Here is a 24014-nt window from a genome sequence, read left to right as displayed (position 1 = left end):
ATATATAGCTAGGGAGCCTAAGACTTTTGCACAGTACTGAAGTAATTTTATGTATTGCACTGTACTGCTGCTACAAAAAAAAACAAATTTCATGACATACATGAGTGATAATAAACCTGATTCTGATATGGGTCTCTACTGTGGACTGAGAGTGGGAAGGGGGCAGGGAGGGGGGATTCACGGTTGGGAAAAGGGGAAGAGAGCAGGAAGTACCAGAGGGCGATGTTCTGTAATGATCAATAAACCAATTATTTTCAGTCAAATGACCTTGCCTGGTGCTTCAGGATTGAATGTGTCAGTCCCTGCATCAACCCCTGACCTGGCACTTCTCTGCCACCTGTCCCACACCCCTCCGACAGCACTCCACCCTCGCCATTCCCAACATCTTTTGCTCCCACCAGAGTCACAAACTTGATCTACGCTTCATCATTGACAAATACAGTATTGTGGATAAAAGTATTTCAATTAGGAACATGATTTCTTGTGCAACAGACACCATATATGACAGGTCACTATGCCGGTTTAGTGGCACGTATGAGAAAAGGTATTCAAAGTCTGTTTGCAATCCATTGTGTAATTCATTGTCAACATCTCACAGCAAAAGAACCTCAACCACCGACTTTTTTTCAAGCATGACTCTTGTAATATCTGCTATCAACAAAATTAAAACTCATCATTAAACAGCAGAATATCTCACCAGTTATGCCAAGATAACAATGAAGAGTTTGAACGCTTGCTTCTTCACACTGAAGTGGGTTGGCTGTCAAAAGGCTGCTGCTTAAAGCGATTCTTTGATCTTTTTAACACTGGTTCAATTTTTGCTCAAAGTTGACAAGAGATTGGAAAAGATTGAACTTCTACATGGAGATGTGGCATAACTAGCCGATCTGTATGACAAAATAAACATTCTAAATATGAAACTGCAGATGAGAGTTCAATTTAATCCAGGCTAAAAGTGCAGTGTCCACTTTTATTTGAAAATTGGAAATATATAAGCAAAACATTGGGAGAAGAATGTTCTCACAGTTTCTGTGCATGGCACTCTCTTTCACAGATGGTGATTTGCAAGAGTACTGCTTACACCTATAGTCACTGAAAAAAGGATTTTCAGAATCAATCCAAGATTTAAATGATCTGGAAATTCTGGACAGAGCAATTAACCAACTTCTTGGAACATGGAAGAACAGAAGAAAGCTTGCAAGAAGCAATTATCGAAATTCAGAATGACGAAGAAGCAAAAATGGTCTTCAAAAATGTTGGCCTTTGTGGTATCTGTCTACACTATCATACGAATGGGAGAAGAGCCAAACTGCTCTTCATTGCAGTTCCATCCTCCTACTTTGTTGAAAGAGGTTTCAGTGTAGTGAACCACATACTCACAAAAAACAGAAACCGCTTGGACATTGTTACACATGGGGACTTAAGACTTCTGCTGTCGCAACTTGAACTGAATATTTCAATTCTTGCTAAATACTATAAAGCTCAAGGATCACATTGATATCAAAGCTGCTGTAGAGCGCATAGGTACTATGTAAGTGAGGTTTAAAGAGATATAAAAATGTAAAGCAGAATCATTTTTCTCATGTTAGCATATGGTAGACATATATTTACAACATGGGGGTGGTGTGGAAAGTATATTGTGCTTAAGAGGGGCATTGGCAAGTATGAAAGTGCTTTCGGGGGTGGTGTTGGGCTAAAAAAAAGGTTAGGAAACACTGGGTTATTTCTTCCCGGACCTCCTGTCCCATGATCCTCTCGTATCCCCTTTTGCCTATCACCTGTCCAGCTCTTGGCTCCATCCCTCCCCCTCCCGTCTTCTCCTATCATTTTGGATCTCCCCCTCCCCCTTCAACTTTCAAATCCCTTACTCACTCTTCCTTCAGTTAGTCCTGACGAAGGGTCTCGGCCTGAAACGTCGACTGCACCTCTTCCTACAGATGCTGCCTGGCCTGCTGCGTTCACCAGCAACTTTGATGTGTGTTGCTTGAATTTCCAGCATCTGCAGAATTCCTGTTGTCTGTATTTCCTTATGTTCATTTCTTTAATGAGCAATGGATATTTGTTATTTAGATATGGATAAAGTATCTCCCATGTAACTTATGAAGAGGGTGAGGTTGGAGGGGTTAAATATTAAGGGAGAATGGCCTTAAACAAGTTAGGAGTTAATCAAGTAGGAGCTATAGGAAAGGGAAAGAAAAATATCAACAAGGTTGAAAGAGTACAGAGAAAATTCACCAGGATGTTGCCAGGACTTGAGTACCTGAGTTATAGAGAAAGATTGAATAGTTTAGGAATTTATTTCCTGGATCATATGATAATGAGGAGAGATTGGATAAAGGTATGCAAAATAATGAGGGGTATAGATAGACTTTGCCATCTGAGGTTGGATGAAACTATACATAGAGGTCATGAGTTAATGGTGAAAGGTGAAATGTTTAAAGGGAAAAATAAGGGAGAACTTCTTCACTCACAGGGTGGTGAGAGTGTGGAACGAGCTGCCAGTGGAAGTGGAGGGTGCCAGTTTGATTTCAACAATAATGAAAAATTTGAATAGGTACATGGATGGAATGGGTTATGGATGGCTGTGGTCCATGTGCAGTTTTGGCACCAACAAGATGGGCTGAAGGGCCTTTTTCTGTGCCATTGTGCTCTATCACTCTAAGGAAGCATACCTTAACAAAACAGAACAGCGATTAGGAAGTCCTCACCCCATAAAGCCTGCATGTGTCAAGTAAACTGAAAATTTAATAATCGAGATAAATCCGGTTCTGTGAGCTAAGGATATGCAGAACATGGAACTGAGGTGCAGACAAGCCAGGATTGAATACAGTGACGGCATGCACATGGGACCGCATGAACCACAGCTGCCCGTAGGTCACAATATTGTCCAAATAAATCCACTGAAATCTCACTCAGCTTTTTAAACCACATAATGAGCTGAACACATGCCCCTGCAAATATTTTGTCGGCAATCTTCTGAAATATAATTATACATATACTTTTCCTATATCATAAACTGATGACAATAAATCAATTATTGAATTCTCCATTAATTACGTGTTTCAGTAGATGAACCTAAAAGCAGAATAATTAGAGACTTGGCAAAGGAGAATTCATATATTTGAGTTTATTATTCAGATTGAAAGAGAAGTTCAGAACATTTTCCCAGAAAATACTGGTGTAATTCTACACTGCCATCATAGACAGCATCCTCACATCAGCCTTTACTGTCCAGTCTGGTGCAGCATCCTCTCACAATGTATGAAAACTACAGCAAACTCTCAAGAAAAGGTCATCGGCTGCAGTTACCATCACTGCAGGACTTGTAAGTGTACAGGACAAAGAAGCAAGCAGGAAAATAATCTTTGTAGATACTACTCACCCTGCAAAAAAGTCTTTTCCAAAAGCTCCCTTCTGGAAAGTATTATAGGGCTATTAAAAAATAAAAAACTTCATGCCATTTTGAAAGTTTGTTCCCCCAGACTGTTAACCTGATCAACCATTCTAGTTAGCCTCCCCACTCCCCTCTATCTTTAACACCATCACGGCACTGTGAACAGTTCAAAACACTTTTTAATGAGCTGTTTACATTGTAAATACATATTTCATTCTCCTTTACACTCTTGTGTTCTGGAAATGACATTAAACAAATTTAAGGCTTCTATAATTTGTTTTTCTATAATTCAGTTGACTAAGCATTTTTGTTCTTTAAGTAATTCATGATATGTTAAAAAAAAATTAATTGCATACATCGCCACACTACCGCATGATACGTGTGTGCCTCGACTAAAGTTACATCCGCGTTCCCGGACTCTCGTGTCTTCATTTGAATTAATTTAATGCTTTGAAGTTACAAAACATAACATATATGGTGAATGAAAATGATCTTTGATCCTGAGTTTCATCTCTATAATTGTGCTGCTGTAACTACGGTGCATATGAGCATCCAACTGTGCTTTCACACTGAGTCAGCATCATTATATCTGACCAGCCATGGATAACACAGTCCCACACAACACCAGAAGCATCATTACTACCAGTGATAAATTTGTTTTGATGTTATTTGACATTTGTTTTGACGTTTAAGCTAAGGCTGTTCCTTTGAATCCTTACTGATTGCTGCTGAAGACAGTTACCAATTATGGCTGGAAAGCAAGAACTCCTTTAGGGAAAAAAGGTTCTTCAGTGTAGTCGCTGTCCGAGGCATTTTTGAAGATGAACAGATTTCACCTTGACTCCATCACTCTGCTTACAGGAAACACAATACTGTGGTCACCCCATCATCAGGGGATGTGTACAAGGGGATCTACATATATGTACACTCAGTGGTACACCTGCTCGTTAATGCAAATATCTAATCAGCCAATCATGTGACAGCAGGTCAATGCAGAAAAGTGTGTAGACATGGTCAAGAAGTTCAATTGTTGTTCAGGCCAAATATCAGAATGAGGAAGAAATGTAGTCTAAATGACTTTGATGGAGTGATTGTTGGTGCCAGACAGGGTGGTTTGAGTATCTCAGAAACTGCTGATCTCCTAGAATTTTCATGCACAACAGTCTCTAGAGTTTACAGAGAATGGTGTGAAAAGCAAGAAATATCCAGTGAGTGGCAGTTCTGTTGGTAAAAATGCCTTGTTAATGAGAGAGGTCAGAGGAAAACGGACAGACTGGTTCAAACTGACAGGAAGGTGACAGTAACTTGAATAACCAGGTGTAACAACAATGGTGTGCAAAAGAGCATCTCTGAACACACAATATGTTGAACCTTAAAGTGGATGGGCTACAGAGGCAGAGGACAATAGACATACACTCAGTGGCCACTTCATTAGGTAAAGAAGTACCTAATAAAGTGGCCACTGAATATACATAAATGTGTGTATATATATCGTATAATTTATATAAATGTATGCATTATGGACATGCCCAGTGTCGAGTTCTACTATTAACTACAAACAAATGCCCCTCCAAAAACAGTAAAATCTAAGTCTGATGCAGTCCCAACCTGAATATTCAACACAAAGAAATAACAGAACCCATCAAAGAAGTCAATCATTAAATCATGCATAAATGGCAAACCCTGCATAAGAAAATTGATTAAGGCAGAAGAAAGCTGCAGTTCAGAGGAAGAAAACACAACATGTCAGAAACTCCTATATGGAAACTTTTGCCGTCGGAACAAGTACGGCAGTGATAGAGAAACTAGGAGAATGGAATACAGTCCTCACAGGAGGCAGAGTGGGACATACGTGTCACCGTTGGTAGGCTACAATGGATTCCGGTAGCTGTAAGAGTGTAATTATGTCATTGAGTTTGCTCCGCCATTCGATCACAGCTGATTTGCTTTCTCTCTCATCCCCATTCTCCTACATTCTCCCCATAACCTTGGCGCCCTTACTAATCAAGAACCTATCAAACTCAGCTTTAAGCATACCCAATGGCTTGACCTTCACAGATATTTGTGGCAAAGAAACATCCTTTGCACATCCACTCTGTTGAGGCCTTTCAATATTTGGTAGGTTTCAATGAGATCCTCCTTTCATTCTTCTAAACGCTAGTGAGCAAGGGCCCAGAGCCATCAAACACTCCTCACACATTAACCCTTTCATTCCTGGGATCATTCTTGTGACCCTCCTCTGGAGCCTCTCCAAAGCCAGTACATCCTTTCTTAGAAATGGGGCCCACTTTTTAATGATTTACACTTTGTAAATAATGTTTGACTAAAGATAAAATTATTTAACAAGTTAATTTAGAGAAGTGCTCTATTCAACCAAAAGCAAATGTTACAGCTAAATGCAAAAATTCAAAATACATTTATTATCAAAGTATTTTTGCAGTATACAATCCTGAGATTTGTCTTCTCACAGACAGCCACAAAACAAAGAAAACCATGGAACCCATTTAAAGAAAACACCAATACCACCGCCACATGCAAAAAAAACAAATCATGCAAACAGCAAAGAGAAAAAACAACAATTAATGCAGAAACATAAATGCTTGAGTCTATGTTATAGCTTGCATATGGAGTTACTTTTCTATAGATATGGCTTTTTGCATTTTTAACTATTTATTGATTCTCCATTTTATTACATTAAAGGTGCCATCATTAAGCTGAGAATTTTTCTGTGAAATTCATTCCTAGATATCAGAAAAGTAGTGTGTGGCATGAAATTTATGATTATCATTGAATGAGTGCATGCTGTATAGCAACTCTCAAGGTGGACGAGCAGCATCGTATAGTCCGCCTGGCCAGCTTCCAACCAACAGCATGAATATTGATTTCTCTTTCTGCTGAAACAAATCTACCCACTTCTTGTATTCCCCATTCTGACCTTTTACCTCTTCTCACCAACCTATTACTCCCCGCTGGGTCCCCTTCTCCTTCCCTTTCTCCTATGGTCCACTATCCTTTCCTATCAGATTCCTTCCTCTCCAGCCCTTGACCTTTCCCACCCACCTGGCTTCATCTACCACATTGTAGCTACCTTCCTTCTCGTCCCCCCACCTTTTTATTCTGTTGTCTTCCCTCTTCTTTTCCAGTCTCAGTCCAAAAGGTGAACTGTTCATTCATTTCCACAGATGCTGCCTGACCTGCTGAGTTCCTCTGGCATTGTGTGTGTGTGTGTGTTGCTCTGGATTTCCAGCAGCTTGGTGATCTTGCTAAAGTAATTGAGAATGTTCAAGAGTAGCAAACACTTTTTGTCACAGTCTGAGGACACGATAACTCAGAACAATATTCACAACCTAAGTTTTCTATGATATAGTGAAATGGCCAGTAGCCTGTCACACAGACATTATTAAAAGTAAAACAAAAACCCTCCAGTGCTGAAATTGCAAGACAGAATTTCTGACCCACGATTTTCAATTTGAAATGTTAACTGTGAATCTCTTTCCACAGATATTACCTGACCTGCTAAGGTGTTTTCGGCAGTTTCTGTTTTCTTTCTATGATGACATTAGGACAAAGATGAAATGAGGGGTTAAAGAAAGGGGAATTTAGAGAGTTAATACCAGAATGAAAGCTGGAGCAATTAAAATAGCAAGTTTGTAAGAACTGAAAGAATCAATTCAAGTTTTAATTTTAATTGTCACCCATGAATACAGCTAAACGAAACACCGTTACTCCAGGGCCAAGTGCAAAGCACAAGGCACTTATAGCAAACACAGTCAGATAAAAAACTATAGCTCAGGACTATGAGTCCATGAAATTGAACACAATACGGCTTGTTTTCTGCTAAGTGAACTCTGGTGGCAACATCAACTCCTGCTTGGACGCCACACCACACTGACTCTGACACCTCTCTCCTGGGCTCTGAAAACAGGTGACACCGCATCTTCAGGCCACACAGCTCTCCCGTCGTCCACCAATAAATCAGTGAATCAGGCTGGAGGCATTCCACATTAAAAATGTCCAACAGCGATCACAGAAAAAGTAACTAAGGTGATCACTCACTGTAGACTGCACACCGCCTTCATGCACTGACTCCTCTGGTGCCTCTCTGACACAGGCAGCAGTACAGTCCGAACCAAATCCAGATCCTTCAGTTTCTCCGCCAACGAACAACCTGCTGATGGGGTAGACCTGCACTACTTTAAGTTCTTAATGTCCAGCAGGGTCTTGTGATCATAACAGATACATTTAAAAAAGACAATAGCACTTTTGGTTGGCCCCAGAGAAGCCGCTACAATCGAAAGTGCTGCCATCATACCAGAAGTAATCAACCGAAGCCATCTCATGGGGTGCCTGCCTTTTCCAGAAGATTCCCTCTGGAAAATGTTTCCTTCTAGTGCTCTATCCTGTCACAAAATACAAAAACTACAGCAACATGTCAGTCCTCAGAAAAGGTCAGTGGCTGCAATCGACCATCTACCATCACCGTAGGTGTCCCCGAACAAAGAAGAGGGCAGGAAAAATCATGGTGGATGTTACCTACCCTACATACCGCCTTTTTTAAAAGCTCCCTTCTGAAAAGTGCCGTAGGACTATTAAAACAAAATCTTCACACCATCTTAAAAGCTTCTTCTCCCAGGCAGTTAATCTGACCAATCGTTCTAGTTAGCCATCCTACTCCCATCTGTCCACCACCTCAGTCACTTCACTGAACTGTAAACATCTTAAACTGCTTTTTATAATGCTATTTATATTATAAATACATACTGATATTATTTATTTATAAATTGAGATACAGCAGAGAAGTCACACCACCCAACAACCCACCTATTTAACCCTAGCCTAATCAAAGGACAATTTACAATGACCAAATAACTACTAACCAGTACATATTTGGACTGTAGGAGGAAACTGGAGCACCCAGAGGAAACACACATGGTGACGGGAGAACGTACAAACTCCTAACGGGTAGCAGCCTGAAATTAGAGAGCCCCTTCCAGCCCAACAAGATGCTACACCCAGCAACCCTAGCCTGTTTAACCCTAGCCTATGTATTTGTGCACATTTTATTCCATATCCATACATCAACCTCTAATTTATTTTTGTATTATTCGTTATTCTTTATAATATTTAAGAGTTGTTGTTCTTTGTTGCATGTTGTGCTAACACACCAGAGCAAATACAGGTAAATGTATGGCGTATGGGGAATAAAGTTGATCGCTGATCAATGGCAGCTCCTATCCCACAGTAATCAGATTCTTGAATGGTCCTCTTATATGATAAGATGGACCCTTCACCTCTTGATCTTGCACTTTATTGTTTACCTGAACTGTAACTCTTCAGTTGTTTCTACACTTCAGTCTGCACTGCTTTACCTTAGTCTACCTCAATGCCCAGCACAGGCTTCGCTAAATTTATCTGATCCAAATCGCACATTTCTCTGTTTCAATGCACATGTGACAAATAAAGCTAATCCTTAATCTTTACTTTTATTCTTTATTATCATTGAATGTTGTTTCTTGTTGCATGTTGCACCAACACACCACAGCAAATTCCTAATACATGCAAATTTACTGTATATGGCAAATAAAGTTGATTCTTGAAGTTGGAAGGCTGAAGGCAGTTACAAACTTAGGTATATGCAAAGTCATGAGGAGCTTAGATTAAGAACAGGTGTGAGCCACGGTATAATAAGATCACGGCTGAAAGGTCTGTAACTTCAGCTCTGCTTTCCTGTCCACCCGCAATAACCTTTCATCCATTCCTTAACAAATTCCTATTCAAATCACCATGACCAATCCTATCATCATCATCATTATGCGCCGTGTCGTATGACGTGGGCGATCATCGTCGTTCCATGACCATGATTGTCCTTGGCAAATTTTTCTCCAGAAATGGTTTGCCATTGCTTTCTTCTGGGCAGTGCCTTTACAAGATGGGTGACCCCAGCCATTATCAACTCTCTTTAGAGATTGTCTACCTAGACTTAGTGGTCACATAACCAGGACTTGTGATATGCACCGGCTGCTCATATGACCATCCACCACCTGCTCCCTGATAGGGAAGGGGTAGAGGGATAAGCTGGCACTACACCTCGCCCAAGGGTGACCTGCTGGCTACCGGAGGGAAGGATCTCCTTACATCTCTTTGGTAGAGATGTATCTCCACCCTGCCACCCATAAATCCCAGGATAGGTTTTCTAAATTGCCAAAAAAACTTTAAATATTGACAAGTGTATGTAATGTTCTGACAATAGTCAAAAGCATGTTATACTGTCAAATAACACTTTCAACTGACAAGTGTGTACATTGCATTAATATAGACAGCAGGTTCCCTGTAAACAAAGGATAATTGGCAGTTCAGTCTCTCCATTTCCACTTACATCTCTTTCCCAAAAGTTCCATTATGGCAAGAGACCACATACATGATGATCCTGGTTCCAAGAATCTAATCTCCTTTCTAAGGTGGTCAATTTAATGTCAGAGAATGCAGCAAAATTTCAAACACAGAGTCCTTTCTGCAAATGATGAGGACTAACATGCTCTCAATAGAATGTATATTTCAATTATGTATAGTTTCGTCACTAACTACGGAAGAGTAAGTTTTTTCTTTGTCAAATACACAGGTCTTTAAGCAGGTACAAAATGACCCTTTAGACTTCTCCAGCATACAATGTAATTTTGAGGCTCGAAGGTATCTCTGAAATTTTAAGGTTGACATTAAAATATGAAAGACAAAGCCACAGGAAAAAAAATATTTGATGTAAGATTAGTCAGTGGCCTCGAATTCCCAAACAGACAATGGTACGCACTAAGAGCAACAGTAACACCCTACCTGGTCTTTCCCTCTACTGCCTTTCACCAAATTTCTCAAGAATATATCTGATCCATAACAGCAGTCCTCTGCCAAAACCACTCTCTACCAAATTTCTCCACTGCATCACAATCCCATTCAAAAGTGGAACATCGGTTATCATTCGAAGCTTTTTACTCCAATCGTTGCCAACATAAGCTCAATTTATTACGTTACTGCATTTCCAATGACTGTACTCAAATCATAGCATGAAAGCACTTAATTACTGTTAACAAGATATTGCCTCGTTGGTGTACTTACGGCAGGGTGCCCAGGGCAGTAGCTGTAATTGGCATGGGACTGAAAGTGAACATTAGCCCTGGGGTAGGCGTAACTGTTCCAAGCGGATTGATTGTTGCTCCACTGTGGAGTAAAGCCAGGGCTCATGGTGACCCTCGCCTTACTGTTCTGGAATGTTCTCACTGCAGGGCCTGGCTGCTAGGGCAAATAAAATTATAGTCGTAAATAATTATTGGAGCAGCAGGCATAACATTATGATTAACTACTCTGTGTGTCAAATGTTCCATAAACAGTATCAAGAGATAATAACTTTAACTCAGGAATAAGTTCTGTAAGTTTCTTAGTATTTTCACTTGTAACTATTCATTGAAAGCAATTGTTTTTAACAATGCACAAATTTTCATTGTAAAGATAAGAGGAACACAAAGCATGATATACCATAAATACCATTACGACAGGACGTTTCTTATACTGATATTGTGGTGTTCCAGTCACAAGGCCACACATGTAGTTGGATGTTCCTTGTGTCCATCCCTTTCACTCTGAACAAACCTGCACAAAATGCACGACGACTTGGTACGGCAACTGCTCTGCATATGACCACAAGAAACTGCAGACAGTTACATAAACCAGCTTCCCCTCTATGAACTCTGTCTATACTTCTTGCTGCCTCAGTAAAGCAGCCAGCACAATCAAAGACCCCAGCCATCCCAGACGTTCTCTCTCCTCACCTCTCCTATTGGGCAGAAGATCCAAAAGCTTGAAAGCATATACCACCAGGCTCAAGGTCAGCTTCTACCCCACTGATATCAGACTCCTTTGACAGATCTCTTATTCAACAAGATGGACCTTTGACCTCACAATCTCCTTCTTTACTGTCTTGCACCTTATTTGCCTGTATTTTCTCAGTAGCTTTTAGACTTTATTTTGCATTGTTAATATTTTATGTTGTTCTACCTCAACGCACTGTGTAATGATCTAATCTGTACAAACAGTACTCAAGACAAGCTTTTCGCTGTGTCCTGGTACATGTGACATCAAGAAACATGTCAAAAATGAGACTGAACTTTCAAGTCTTATTGCAGGAATAGCATTGTTGTACTTCCTATCATCTTAAACATCTATGAGATTCAAGATTCAAAGTACATATATTATCAAAAAATGTGTGTGAGGCAGAACCCTGAGATTCGTCTTCCCACAGATAGCCATGAATCAAAGAAAGAAAACCATGGAACTCGCTCAAAAGAAAAACATCAAACCCCCAATGCAAATAAAAAGAACAAATTGTGCAAACAGCAAAAAAAAACAAGTGAAAAACACAGAATATGAAACACCAAACCACAAGTTACCAAAATAGTCCAGGCAAATTCAGTTCAGTTCAGTTCAGTTCAATTCAATCAAGCGCTGTGTCGTTCTTTGACTGCAGGACACAGAGCTACTCCACCCTGATCAAAATCGTATAAATTAGCAACGCAAAAGGAGCAACCAGAAACCAGAAACACATCATAACGGGGAACTACAGCGTCCGGTCCACAAACCACATCAACTAAACCTTGCTCAAGACTCAAGACTCCAGCACCATTCTCCAAGTTACAGTATGTTCAGTCCATGAATATGATTTTCAAAGAAATGATCTTACATCTTTTGTCATTTGACAATCGAAGATTAGTTACTTCCAGGTCCCCTATCTCTATGAAAAGGGCTAGGCCTCAGAAGTGTTGACATGCTCCTGGTCATACAGGGTATTTTTATTCAACCCATGACTGATAATACTATGTAATAACATGTTAATACTACGTAATCACAGCAGAAATGAACAGGGGGATCTTCAGGTCCCTCTGAGGGATCCCTCAAAGTTGCTGTGCAAGTTGATAGGATGGTGTGTTGGCCTTTATGAGTCAGGGGATTGACTTCAAAAGCCATGAGATAATGTTGCAGCTTTGATTATACTACATTTAGAGAATTGTGTTCAGTTCTGGTCGCCTCATTATAGGAAGGATATGGAAACTTTAGAGAGGGTACAGAGATTTACCAGGATGCTGCCTGGATTAGAGAACATGTCTTATGAGGATAGATTGAGTGGGCTAGGATTTTCTCTTTGGAATGAAGGAGGATAAGAGATGACTTGATAGGGGTGTGGAAGCTGATAAGAGGCAAACTGTAGATAGAGAGAATAGCCTGAGAATTTTTCCCAGGGTGGAAATGACTAATACTAGAGGGCATAATTTAAGCTTTTTGAAGGAGAGTCTGGGGGGGGGGGGGAATGTCAGAGGCAAGTTTTTTACACAGAGTGATGGGTACATAGAACACACTGCCAGGGGCAGTGATAGAGCCAGATGCATTAGGGATATTTAAGAAACTCTTAGATGGGCACATGGATGAAAGAAAACTGGAGGGCTATGTGGGAGGATAGGGTTAGATTGATCTTACAGTAGGTTAAAAAACTGGTTCAACATTGTGGACAGAAGGGCCTGTACTGTTCTGTAGTATTCTGAGTTTTAAAAACAGAAATTATTTCAAGTTCTCAATAGAACTGGAAAAGTTTTGATGCTGAGTTATTGACCTGAAATGTTAAGTTATTTTCTCTCTCCACAGATCTGCTGAGTATTTCCAGCACCTTGCCTTTGCTTCAGGTTTTCAACTTCTGTAGTTTGATTTAAGCTATTATTATTTAATTGTATTGTGCTATTTATTACGTTCTGGAGATGGCACTACGAAAATTCATATCCTCCCTATCTATATCTTGAGTCACAGAGTCATTGAGCCTACAGTTCAGAAACAGACAATTCAGCCCATCTAGTCCATGTTGAACTATTATTTTGCCTAGTCCCATTGGACTAGCATTATAATTCCTCACCTCTTTCCTCATCATCTGTCCAACAATGTTTGAAATATGACCACACCTGCAATAAAATAACTTATTACTTTTCTGAAAATAACTTATTACAATTCTGAAAGCTAGGACAACTCACTTCATCTCCAACAATTGAAAAGTTACTTGAAAACTAAAGCCAGCCCATTTTCACCTAAAAATTGAACCACTTGTGCTCCCATTCTAAATGGATTATGTTCATGTGACCCATCACCAATCAGGATTTTGTAAGAGGAAATAGGAATAAAATGTTCCACTAATTTAACTTAGGAACACAAATGCATTATAATTGGCCACTTGATTTTTTTTTATATACAGCAAACTTTTGATGATCTATAATAGAGGGGCTAGAAGTGTGGTGGAAGTAACTTTTAAGGGAAATTAAATACAGAGTTGAAAAGTAAAAGCATAAATCATAGGGTTTCAGGGGAGCAAGGCTGTGATTAAATAGTCTTTCCATCGACACTACAGTCTGGGCAACCTCCTGTGCTGAACAATTTTGGAGGAAGCTAAGTTAGAAAGTGTGAAACAAACAAGAGAGTGGTGTGTTTAACCTGTGCTCATTTTACTCAGTGTTAGACCTAAAAATAATTTTTGCTCTAAATTACTTTTTTCATGATTTCTGCAACCAGCCAATGGTTACAGAGTTGCTTCATGGCTTTGTGCATAAACATAGGGGCTCATATTTTGAACAACTGGAACTTGTTCTACAAACACAAAATGCTGGGGGAACACAGCAGGTCAGACAGCAGCGATAGAGGGGAATAAACAGCTGTCTTTTTGGGCCAAGACCCTTCATCAGGACAGGAAAGGAAGGGGGCAGAAGGCAAAATAAGAAGGTATGGTGAGGGGAAGGAATGCAAGTCAGAAGGTGATAGGTGAACACAGATAAGGGGGAAGGTGTGTGGGTGGTGGAGCATGAACTGAGGAGTTGAGAAGTGTTGGATGGAAGAGCTGAAGGAAGAAGGAATCTGATAGGAGAGAAGAGTGGATCATGGGAGAATGTGAAGTAGGAGGGGTGATGTGGGTGAGGAGAAAAGAAGAGAAGGGGTAAGAGGAGTAAATCCAAATACATCTAAGCTTTATGTATAACTCAGGTCCTCAATTCTTGGCAATATCATGGAGTCATACAGCACAGAAACAGACCCTTCAGCCCATCTAGTCTGTGCCAAACCAATTAAACTGCCTACTCCCATTGACCTACATCCAGACTATAGCCATCCATATTCCTACTATCCATGTACCTGTCCAAACTTCTGTTAAATGTTGAAATCAAGCTCGCATGCACCACTTGCACTGGCAGCTCATTCCACACTCTCATGACCACTGAGTAAAGGAGTTCCCCCTCATGTTCCCCTTAACCTTTTCATCTTTCACCCTTAACCCATGACCTCTCGTTATAGTCCAACCCACCTCAGTGGAAAAAGCCTGCTTGCATTTACCTTATGTATCTCACATAATTTTGTATACCTCTATCAAATCTCCCCTCAGCCTTCTACATTCCTGTAGGTGGGTGACCAAAATTGAACATGATACTCCAAATTAGGCCTCACCAATGTCTTATACAACTTCAACATAACACCCCCAACTCCTGTACTCAATACTTTGATTTATAAAAGCCAATGTGCCAAAAACTCTGTTTACAACCCTACCTACCTGTGATGCCACTTTCAAGGAATTATGGATCTGCATTCTCAGATGCCTCCATTGTACCACATTCCTCAGTGCCCTAACATTTAGACCTGCTTGCTTTGTATCCTTCCAGCTCACCAAACAGACACCTGGGCCACCGGAATTCCCATTAAGACAGACAGAGCAAGTTACCAAATAACATCGCTGGATGCTGTGAATTCAAAGCAAATGTGTCTGAACAAGGTGGTTGGGTGGAGATATGTCTCTACCAAAGTAGGTGTAAGGTGCTCCTTCACTCCACTAGCCTGCAGGTCACCCTTGGGCAAGGTGTAACACCAAGAACAATCGTGGTCATGAGACCATGATTGCCTACGTTATACGGCATGGCACATAACGAACAAATAAAGTGTCTAAGAACAGGCACATGGTGTGTGTGTGTGTGTGTGGGTGTGTGTGTGTGTGTGTCTGTCTGTCTGTCTGTGTGGGTGAGTGTGTGTATGTGTGTGTGTGTGTGCGTGCGCGCTTTACATTGTTCTGCTGAGCACTATGGACATACTATGCTGACGTTGAGATGCGTGGCGACTCTTGCGGGCTGCCCCCAAGCACCCTCCGTTGTGCTGGTTCTGAATGCAAGTGATGCATTTCACTGTGTGTTTCAATGTAAGCATAATAAGTAATCTTGAACCTTAAAAGCACACTTATAGAATTATTGGCAGGAAGATCAGGCATTAAAACCAGGGAGAGAGCACTCAGGGAGAGAAGTAACAGTTTTTGAGTCTGGTGATCCTGGAGTGAATGCTGCGTAGCCCTCTCCCTGGGAGTGGGATGAACAGTCCATAGGCAGGGTGGGTGGGATCCTTCATGATAATTGTTGGTCTTTTTCCTGCACATTCCTGTGTATACTGTATCTCCTTGATGGCAGATTGGCTGGTGCCAGTGATGCATTGGGCAGTTTTAGCTATCAAAGGAGGAGTGGATCTATTGAAATAAGGTGAATTCACAGAAACAGGGGAGGCAGTGATAGTGGATAGTGAGGTAGCCATTCCTGTTTGAGCAAGGTAAATGAGAAAGAGTGGGAGATTTACAAAAAGGACACGCAAGAGTTTGTTTGTGTCAGCATCTCTGATTTAACAGGAAATGGGGAGGAAATGTTTTTGAAAAAATGATTGCGAAGTGCTGAGACAAGTTAGCCAATAAAATACTATCATTATAGTCATCCTAGTGAGTGGAATTGCTGAGGCTTGTTTTGTGGGGCTTCTGCGAGAGGAGGCTGAGCAGAGGTACAAAAGAGAACAGGTACTATCTCCTTAACTTGATATTTCACATTTAACATGGCTGTGTTGGCATTTCAGGTAGTGGTATAGTCCTCCACAGGATGGGGGAGATCAGGGAGACTCCTAGTGCCCCTGAGGAGTACACATGTTAGACTCCTTGTCTGAATGGATTATGTTATCCATCGCCAACCAGGACTTTGTTAGAGGAAACAGCAATAAAATGTTCCACTAATTTAACCTACAAACACAAATTTATTATAATTGGCCAATGATTGTCTTTATATACAGCAAACTTTGATGATCTATAATAGATTGGCTGGAAGTGTGGTGGCAGGTCATCTTTTTTGAACTACACTCCTAAACCATGGAGTTAAATACATAAAACTATAAGGAATGCAGACTCAGTTGACCCTGTTAAACGCCAACTCAAAACCTATTTATTTAACCTTGCTTTTAAATAACATCCTTTAGTCTCTTACTTTCATGTTTGCAATTTATCCCATTGTCAAGCACTTTGAACTACATCCTCCATATGAAATGTGTTCTACAAATAAGTTATTATTAATATTAATAATTATTGATGAATTAGTAATGCATTCCAAATATGCGCCACCCTCTGGCTAAAGAAATTCCTCTTCATCTCTGTTCTAAAGGGATGTCCTTCTCTTCTGAGACTTTGCCCTCTGGTCCTAGACTCCCTCACTACAGGAAACATCCTCTCTACAAATAAGAGAACTGTTCAGTTAAAAAGAACAAAAACAAGTTAAATCCCACAGGCAATAGATTAAAATTCAGAATTGAGAAAATCTTGGGTATCAATCTTCAAGTTTAAAGCCCAGGAAACAACACTCTTCTATCTACAGAAATGGTGAAGATCCTCGAAATCAAATCTTCTATATTCTCCCAACTTCCCACAGTTCTGGTGTTCTGTTAACAACAAGAGGATAAACAATTTCCTGTGTATGTTTGACTTCCTGTACTGTCAATTATTAAGGCAGTATCCAGCCAATTTCAGAAGTGCCTTAAGGAAGGTTTTATCCAAAAAAAAGTGTCTGAATGCTCTGTGAGGCTGAAGTAATCTTCTTGCCTCCAGTTAATTAGCCAGTCAAACATGGAAAACAGCCAAATTGAGAAAAAAAATTATACACATACAAAAACAAAAAATATGCTGCCAAGGCACAAATTACAAAATAAATTCATTGTACAGCGAATACTTCAGTGCCCCACAAATTAAATGAGGTTTATATTGCAAATTAAGTATAAAGTATAAATTAATATTAACCAGAACCAAGAGAGCAACATATTAATCTATTGCAGTAAATTTTTTGTTCCTTTGGTTAATTTGAATGTTGAGCTTGATAGCATTGTTCCTACCGAGACACCTGAATTATCCATCTAAATGTTGACAAACAAAAATTTATGGGACCCTTTTGGAAGATTTTGTTTCCCACACTTGTTGAACTCTTTACTTCTTCGGGTACAGATGTGGTTAAAAGCTTATCTGTCAATTTGTACTTGGATTGTCCCCGGCAACCAGAGCTCACTACTGGAAGCTTAACTTCCCTTTTCCACAACCTTGTTGACATATTGTTCAATGATAGATAGCCCAACAACCTCTCACTCAACATCAACAAAACCAAAGAGTTTATTCATGACTATCGGAGGAAGTTACTGGAGATCCATGAGCCATTCCTCATTGGACAGAAGATTGAGTGACTGGCAAGAGGCAAAGAGTGGGAATAAAGGGGGCTGGCTGCGGACTAGTGGTGTTCCACAGGGGTCAGTGTCAGGACCGTTTCTTGTTAATCGACATCTCGTGTTCATAGTCATCTTTGTTTATATGTCTACAGCCTTTTACTGCCCACTGATTTAAGGTTCACCAGTATTGCCACAAGAATCACAGAGTCATAGAAAACTACAGCACAGAAACAGGCCATTTGGCCTATCTAGTCCATGCTGAACTATTTAAACTGCCCAGTCCTATCGACCTGCACCTGGACCATAGCCCTCCATACCCCTCCCATCCATGTACCTATCCAAACTTCCCTTGAACATTGAAACCTAAATCGTATCCACTACTTGCACTGGTAGCTAAATCCACACTCTCACTACTCTCTGAGTAAAGAAGTTTCCCCTCACGTTCCACTTAAACATTTCACCTTTCACTCTTAACCCATGACCTCTAGTTGTAGCCTCACCCAATCTTAGTGGAAGAAGCCTGCTTGCATTTAACCTGTCAATACTCCTCATAATTTTGTATACCCCTATCAAATATCCCCTCAATCTTCTAGGTTCAAGGGAATAAAGTTCTAATCTATTTAATTTTTCTTACAACCCAGATCCTCCAGTCCTGGCAACATACCTGTAAACTTCCTCTGTACTCTTCCAGTCTTATTTACTTCATTCCAATAGGTAGATGACCAAAACTGCACACAGTACTCTGAATTAGACCTCACCACAGTCTAAGTAACTTCCACATCTCCTGTACTCAATACTTTGATCTAAGAAGACCAATGTGCCAAAAGCTTTATTTACGACCCTATCTACCTGTGATGCCACTTTCAATGAATTATGGAATTATTTCAGTGATTTGGATGAAGGAATTGATGGCTTTGTGGCCAGGTTGTGGACAATATAAAGATAGGTGGAAGGGCAGGTAGTGCTGAGGAAACAGGGTATAACATAAGAAATTAGACAACTTGGGGAGTGGGCAAAGATGTGGCAAATAGAATATAAAATAGGGAAGTCTGTGGTCATACACTTTGGTAGAAGAAACTAAGGCATAGACTACTTTTGAAACAGGGAGAACTTTCAAAAATCAGGGGTACAAAGGGACTTGGGAGTCCTCGTGCAGGATTCCCCTATTTTTTTTTTTACTTGCAGGATGAGTCACTGGTAAAGAAGAGCACTCATTTCAAGAAATTTCTTAGTCAGTGTGAAATTGTGCATTATGTTCTGTGATTTCTAAACTGCAAAGCTGCTGCAAAATTAAGTGAAAATGTATTCAGTAGAAAATAAAATGAAACTGGCTCTCTATTGCACTGTGCTCAGAACTGACATCTGACACACGGTAATTTATGAACAGTTGCATAAATTGACAATACAGCAATTTAACAATTCACATGAAGAGCTTTTAACTTTCAATTGCTTCTGAAAGGCCAAAGATGAGTCAATTGATGAAAATTTCCTGATAACATCTATTACAATAAATGAAATAAGTACAACATAATGTTGAGTTACTGTACAAAAGACTGAACCCAGTCATTTATGCTAGTTTTACCCATTTGATGGTACTGCCAGCAATCCTAAATTGTATATTAAATGTGCACCTCGTGGGAATTATCTGAATTTACCCCAAGTGTGAATAGAAGATCTGCAGAGGATTGAAGTAAGCCGCAGAGAGTTGTAAAATTAGTCAGCTCCATCATTGACACTAGCCTTCATAGTAACCATTACATCTTCAAGGAGCATTGCCTCAAAAAGGCAGTGTCTATCATTAAAGCCTCCTTTCCCCACTGCTACCATCAGGAAGGAGGTACAGGACCTGAAGGCACACAGTCAATAATTCAACAATTCAGGAACAGATTCTTCCCCTCTGTCACAGACAGTGAACCCATGAGCACTACCTTACTACTTTTTTATTTCTATTTTTGTGCTACTTATTTAACTATTATATACATATACTTACCGTGATTAAGTTTTCTCTTTATTATTAAGTATTGCACTGTGTTGTTGCTATAAAGTCAACAAATTTCATGACATTTGCTGGTGATATTATACCTGACTCTGATGCTGATTTTGATTCTAATTCTGATTCTGATTAAAAGTACACCTCATGGGAATTATCTGAATTTACCCCAATTGTGAATAGGATATTTAATTTAAGCTGAAAATTACATACAACAGGGTTCAATATTTTTTCTGGAGGTAACATTTTCATTTTCATTTTTAAAATCTTTTTATTGATACATAATTTTCTACAGCTATAAAATGATACAAGACTTCAACAAATTGATATATATATATATATATATACAGTTAATAAAGCTGAAGAAAAAAACTTTTCAAGAAAGAATAATAATATAATGAAAAAATATATCTTTTATAAAAATAAGGAAAAAAGAGAACCCCAACTAACTAAAAGAAAAAAACCCACTAACTACAAGAGAAAGAAAAAGAAGAAAAAAGAAAAAAAAAGAAAAAAAAAATTAGGAACCAACTCCCGGAGCAATACGTCTTACAATCATCTATATATATAAAGAAGAAAAATCATCAACCGCCAATTCACGTTTATATAAAATAAGATTGGAAGGAAACCATATAAATTAATTCAAATTAAATGATAATATTTAGTAAAAGAGCCCCATCTTCTCTCAAAATCAAATTGAGGATCAAAAGTCAACAAATTTCATGACATTTGCTGGTGATATTATACCTGATTCTGATGCTGATTTTGATTCTAATTCTGATTCTAATTAAAAGTACACCTCATGGGGATTATCTGAATTTACCCCAATTGTGAATAGGAGATTTAATTTAAACTGAAGATTACATACAACAGGTCCACCTTTGCTTTGTCCTCAAAACTGGACACAGTAAAATCCATTTCTATCCGAGCTGTACCCGGAAGGGTGGAGGGGTGGGTATGCATCTCTACCAGAGGAGAGGTAAGGCTTTCCTTCCCTCCACTAGCTTGCAGGTTACCCTTGGGCAAGGTGTAGCACCTGCTTAGGCCCTCCACCCCCGATCAGGGCTACGTGAAGCTATGACAGCAGGTGGTGGATGGTCATATGAACACCTGGTGCATATCACAAGTCCTGGTTATGTGACCACTGAGGCCAGGCAGACAATCTCTGAAGAGTATGGATAATGGCTAGGGTCACCCATCTGGTAAAGGCACTGCCCAGAAGAAGGCAAATGCAAACCACTTCTGTAGAAAAAATTTGCCAAACACAATCTAGTCATACAACATGGCACATAATGACTGAACAAACAAACAGACCAGAAAGGCCTAAATTATGGCTTATTTCAAAATTTAAATTGTTTTATACCATAAAAGAGGAATATCTGTAAATAATACAACAAACTTAGTGACCATTTGAACACTATTGAAGCACTCTAAAAAAAAGCTTCCAATTAATTTTAAGCACAATTAAAGTTCTGATGAAGGTCTCTGCCCAAAACCTCCAACTGTTTATTCCTTTCCATAGGTGCTGCCTGACCAGCTGAGATCCTCCAACATTTTGTGTGTGTTACTCCAATTAATTCTGCTCACCCTTACGTTCAATACAACCTTGTGTGTTTTTTTTTTCATTTGAGAATCATCAAGATTTTCAGCATGAAAAGGAAACATAATCCTTTTTTTTCTGTGACGCCACTTTGCAAAGTCTGCTATGCTGTTTCCTGGAGCAGATGGAGCAGACCTCTGCAGTACCCTCCAAAAGCTGAAATTCCTGGCGGCCAAACACCTTAATTCCCATTCCCATTCCCATTCCAACATGTCGGTCCAGGGCCTCCTCTTTTGCCACAATGAGGCCACCCTCAGAATGGAGGAGCAACACCTTATATTCTGTCTGGGTAGCGTCCAACCTGATGGCATGAATATCGTTTTCTCATTCCGGTAAAAAATAATTTACCTTCCCCTCCCTTCTTCATCTGTTCCCTGCTCTGGCCTCTTACCTCTTCTTACATGTCTGTCACCTCCTCCTTCACTTTCTCCTATGGTCCACTCTCCTCTTCTATCAGATTCCTTTCTCTCCAGCCCTTTACTTTTCTTCTCCACCTGGCTTCACCCATCACCTTCCAGCTATCCTGCTTCCTTGCCCTCCACCTTTTTATTCTGGCATCTTCTCCCTTCCTTTCCAGTCCTGAAGAAGGGTCTCAGCCCGAAACATTGGCTGTTTATTAATTTCCGTAGATGCTGCCTGGCCTACTGAGTTCCTCCAGCATTTTGTATATGGTGCTCTGGATTTCCAGCCTATGAAGACTCTCTTGTGTTTATGACATGCTGTTTCCTGTCTTTTTCTTTAAACATTTCTAATCTTTATGTTCTGATCTAAAACCTTTTTAACATTGCTCATAGCATCTGGCTTCCAAAGTTAATCAGTGGAATAGTTCTGCTTCCAACCTGGGTGGGGGGAAAATCCTTTTCATTTCTTTGGTAATAACTTTCAATTCCTGATCTCCAATTATTGAGCCACATGTCAGGGATACAATTGCCAATATCTTAAATCTCTGTTAAACTTCAAAAGCGAAAGTCTCTTTGGTGATTTGGTAAAAGTTCTCAAACCTCTCAGAATCGGATTTATTATCATTGACTTGAAATAATCAGGATCACTTTCATGCCAGTCTTTGAAACATATTAGAATTGATTGTGGTTTGGTACCAAGCATAAAACACAGGACAATACCGTAACAGAGAACACAATAGCAACCAATAATCTACAAGACAACTGTGCAAACAGCCATGGGCAATCAACAACTCGCAGAATGGTCACATGCACAAGCGTCAATAATCAAACTAAAATAAATGTGAACATATGAACAGATTAAATAATTATCAACAGAACAAAGAGAGCAGGAAAGACCATTTAATGATGTTGTGCAGGGACAGTTAGGTTATTACACCTGAGTGAGTTTTGTAGAATATCTGGAAAGCTACAGGAAGGAAGCTTCAGAGGTGACATGCAGTCCTGGTGATAATGGACTTGTAGCATCTCCCTGATGGCAATTTGGTGAAAACCTACAGTGAAATGTGTCATTTTGAGTCAATGATTAAGACAGTTGAAAAGGGTGCTAGAGGCACCCTGCATGTGTTGCCAAGCATCCAGTGCTAACATGGTATACTCGCAACTCACAAACCCTAACCATATGTCTTTGGAATGTGGGAAGAAACCGGAGTACCTGGAGGAAACCCACGCTGCCACTGAGAGATCGTACAGACTCCTTACAGACAGCAGTGGGATCAAATCCTAATTGGTGATCGCTGGAGCTATAACGTGATTGCCCTAACCGTTATGTTGTCACACTGTTTTGTGGGAGCAGCAAAGAGCAAATGTTGTGGCAGCAGTAAAAATGCAAAGGCAAAATTATTATCAATCATAAAACAAAATAGTGGAAAAGGAAAGATATAATTTGTGAGTTCATGGACCTTTCAGAAATCTGACGGCAAAGAGGGAGAAGCCATTTCTGAATCATTGAGTCTTCAGGCTCCTGCATCTCCTCTCTGATGGTAGTAATGAGAAGAGAACATGTCCCACACATTCAGGGCCCTTAGTAATGGAGGCTGTCATCTGAAGCATCATCTTTTGAAGATGTCCCTGATTATGGGAGGGTTGTGTCCATGATGGAGCTGGCTAAGTCTACAACCTTCTGCAGTCTCTTGCCATCCTGTGTATTGGAGCCTCCAAATCAGGCAGTGATGCAAAATTTCCTCCACCACACATCTATAGATATTTGCAAGAGCCTTTGGTGACTTACTAAATTTTCTCAAACTCCTAATGAAGTAGAGTTGCTGCCTTCATGATCGTACCAAAATGTCGAGCCCAGGATCAGCATCATCATTACGTGCCGTGTCGTTTGACGTGGGCGATCATGATCTTTCCATGCCCATGATTGTTCTTGTCAAAAATCTTTCTACAGAAGTGGTTTGCATTTGCCTTCTTCTGGGAAATGTCTTTACAAAATGGCTAACCCTAGCCCTTATTGATCCTCTTCAGAAATTATCTGCCTGGCGTCAATGGTCGCATAACCAGGAC

General features: G+C 40.0%; 1 protein-coding gene across 3 annotated transcripts in view; it reads right to left on the bottom strand.

Annotated features, from left to right (window-relative positions):
• LOC140212421 (RNA-binding motif, single-stranded-interacting protein 3) overlaps window positions 1–24014 on the bottom strand; it is a 1294896-nt gene that overhangs the window by 825794 nt on the left and 445088 nt on the right. The window contains exon 4 of one of the 3 annotated variants that reach the window (XM_072283183.1): window positions 10502–10678. In XM_072283183.1, coding sequence (XP_072139284.1) covers window positions 10502–10678 — 177 coding nt within the window. Of the gene's footprint in view, window positions 1–10501; window positions 10679–24014 lie in introns of those variants that run through there. The other 2 variants (XM_072283184.1, XM_072283188.1) reach the window with 2 other exon arrangements.

The sequence above is a fragment of the Mobula birostris genome, chromosome 19 (genome assembly GCF_030028105.1).
Source record: "Mobula birostris isolate sMobBir1 chromosome 19, sMobBir1.hap1, whole genome shotgun sequence".
NCBI lineage: Eukaryota > Metazoa > Chordata > Chondrichthyes > Myliobatiformes > Myliobatidae > Mobula > Mobula birostris.
This window is presented reverse-complemented; position numbering and strand designations above follow the sequence as displayed.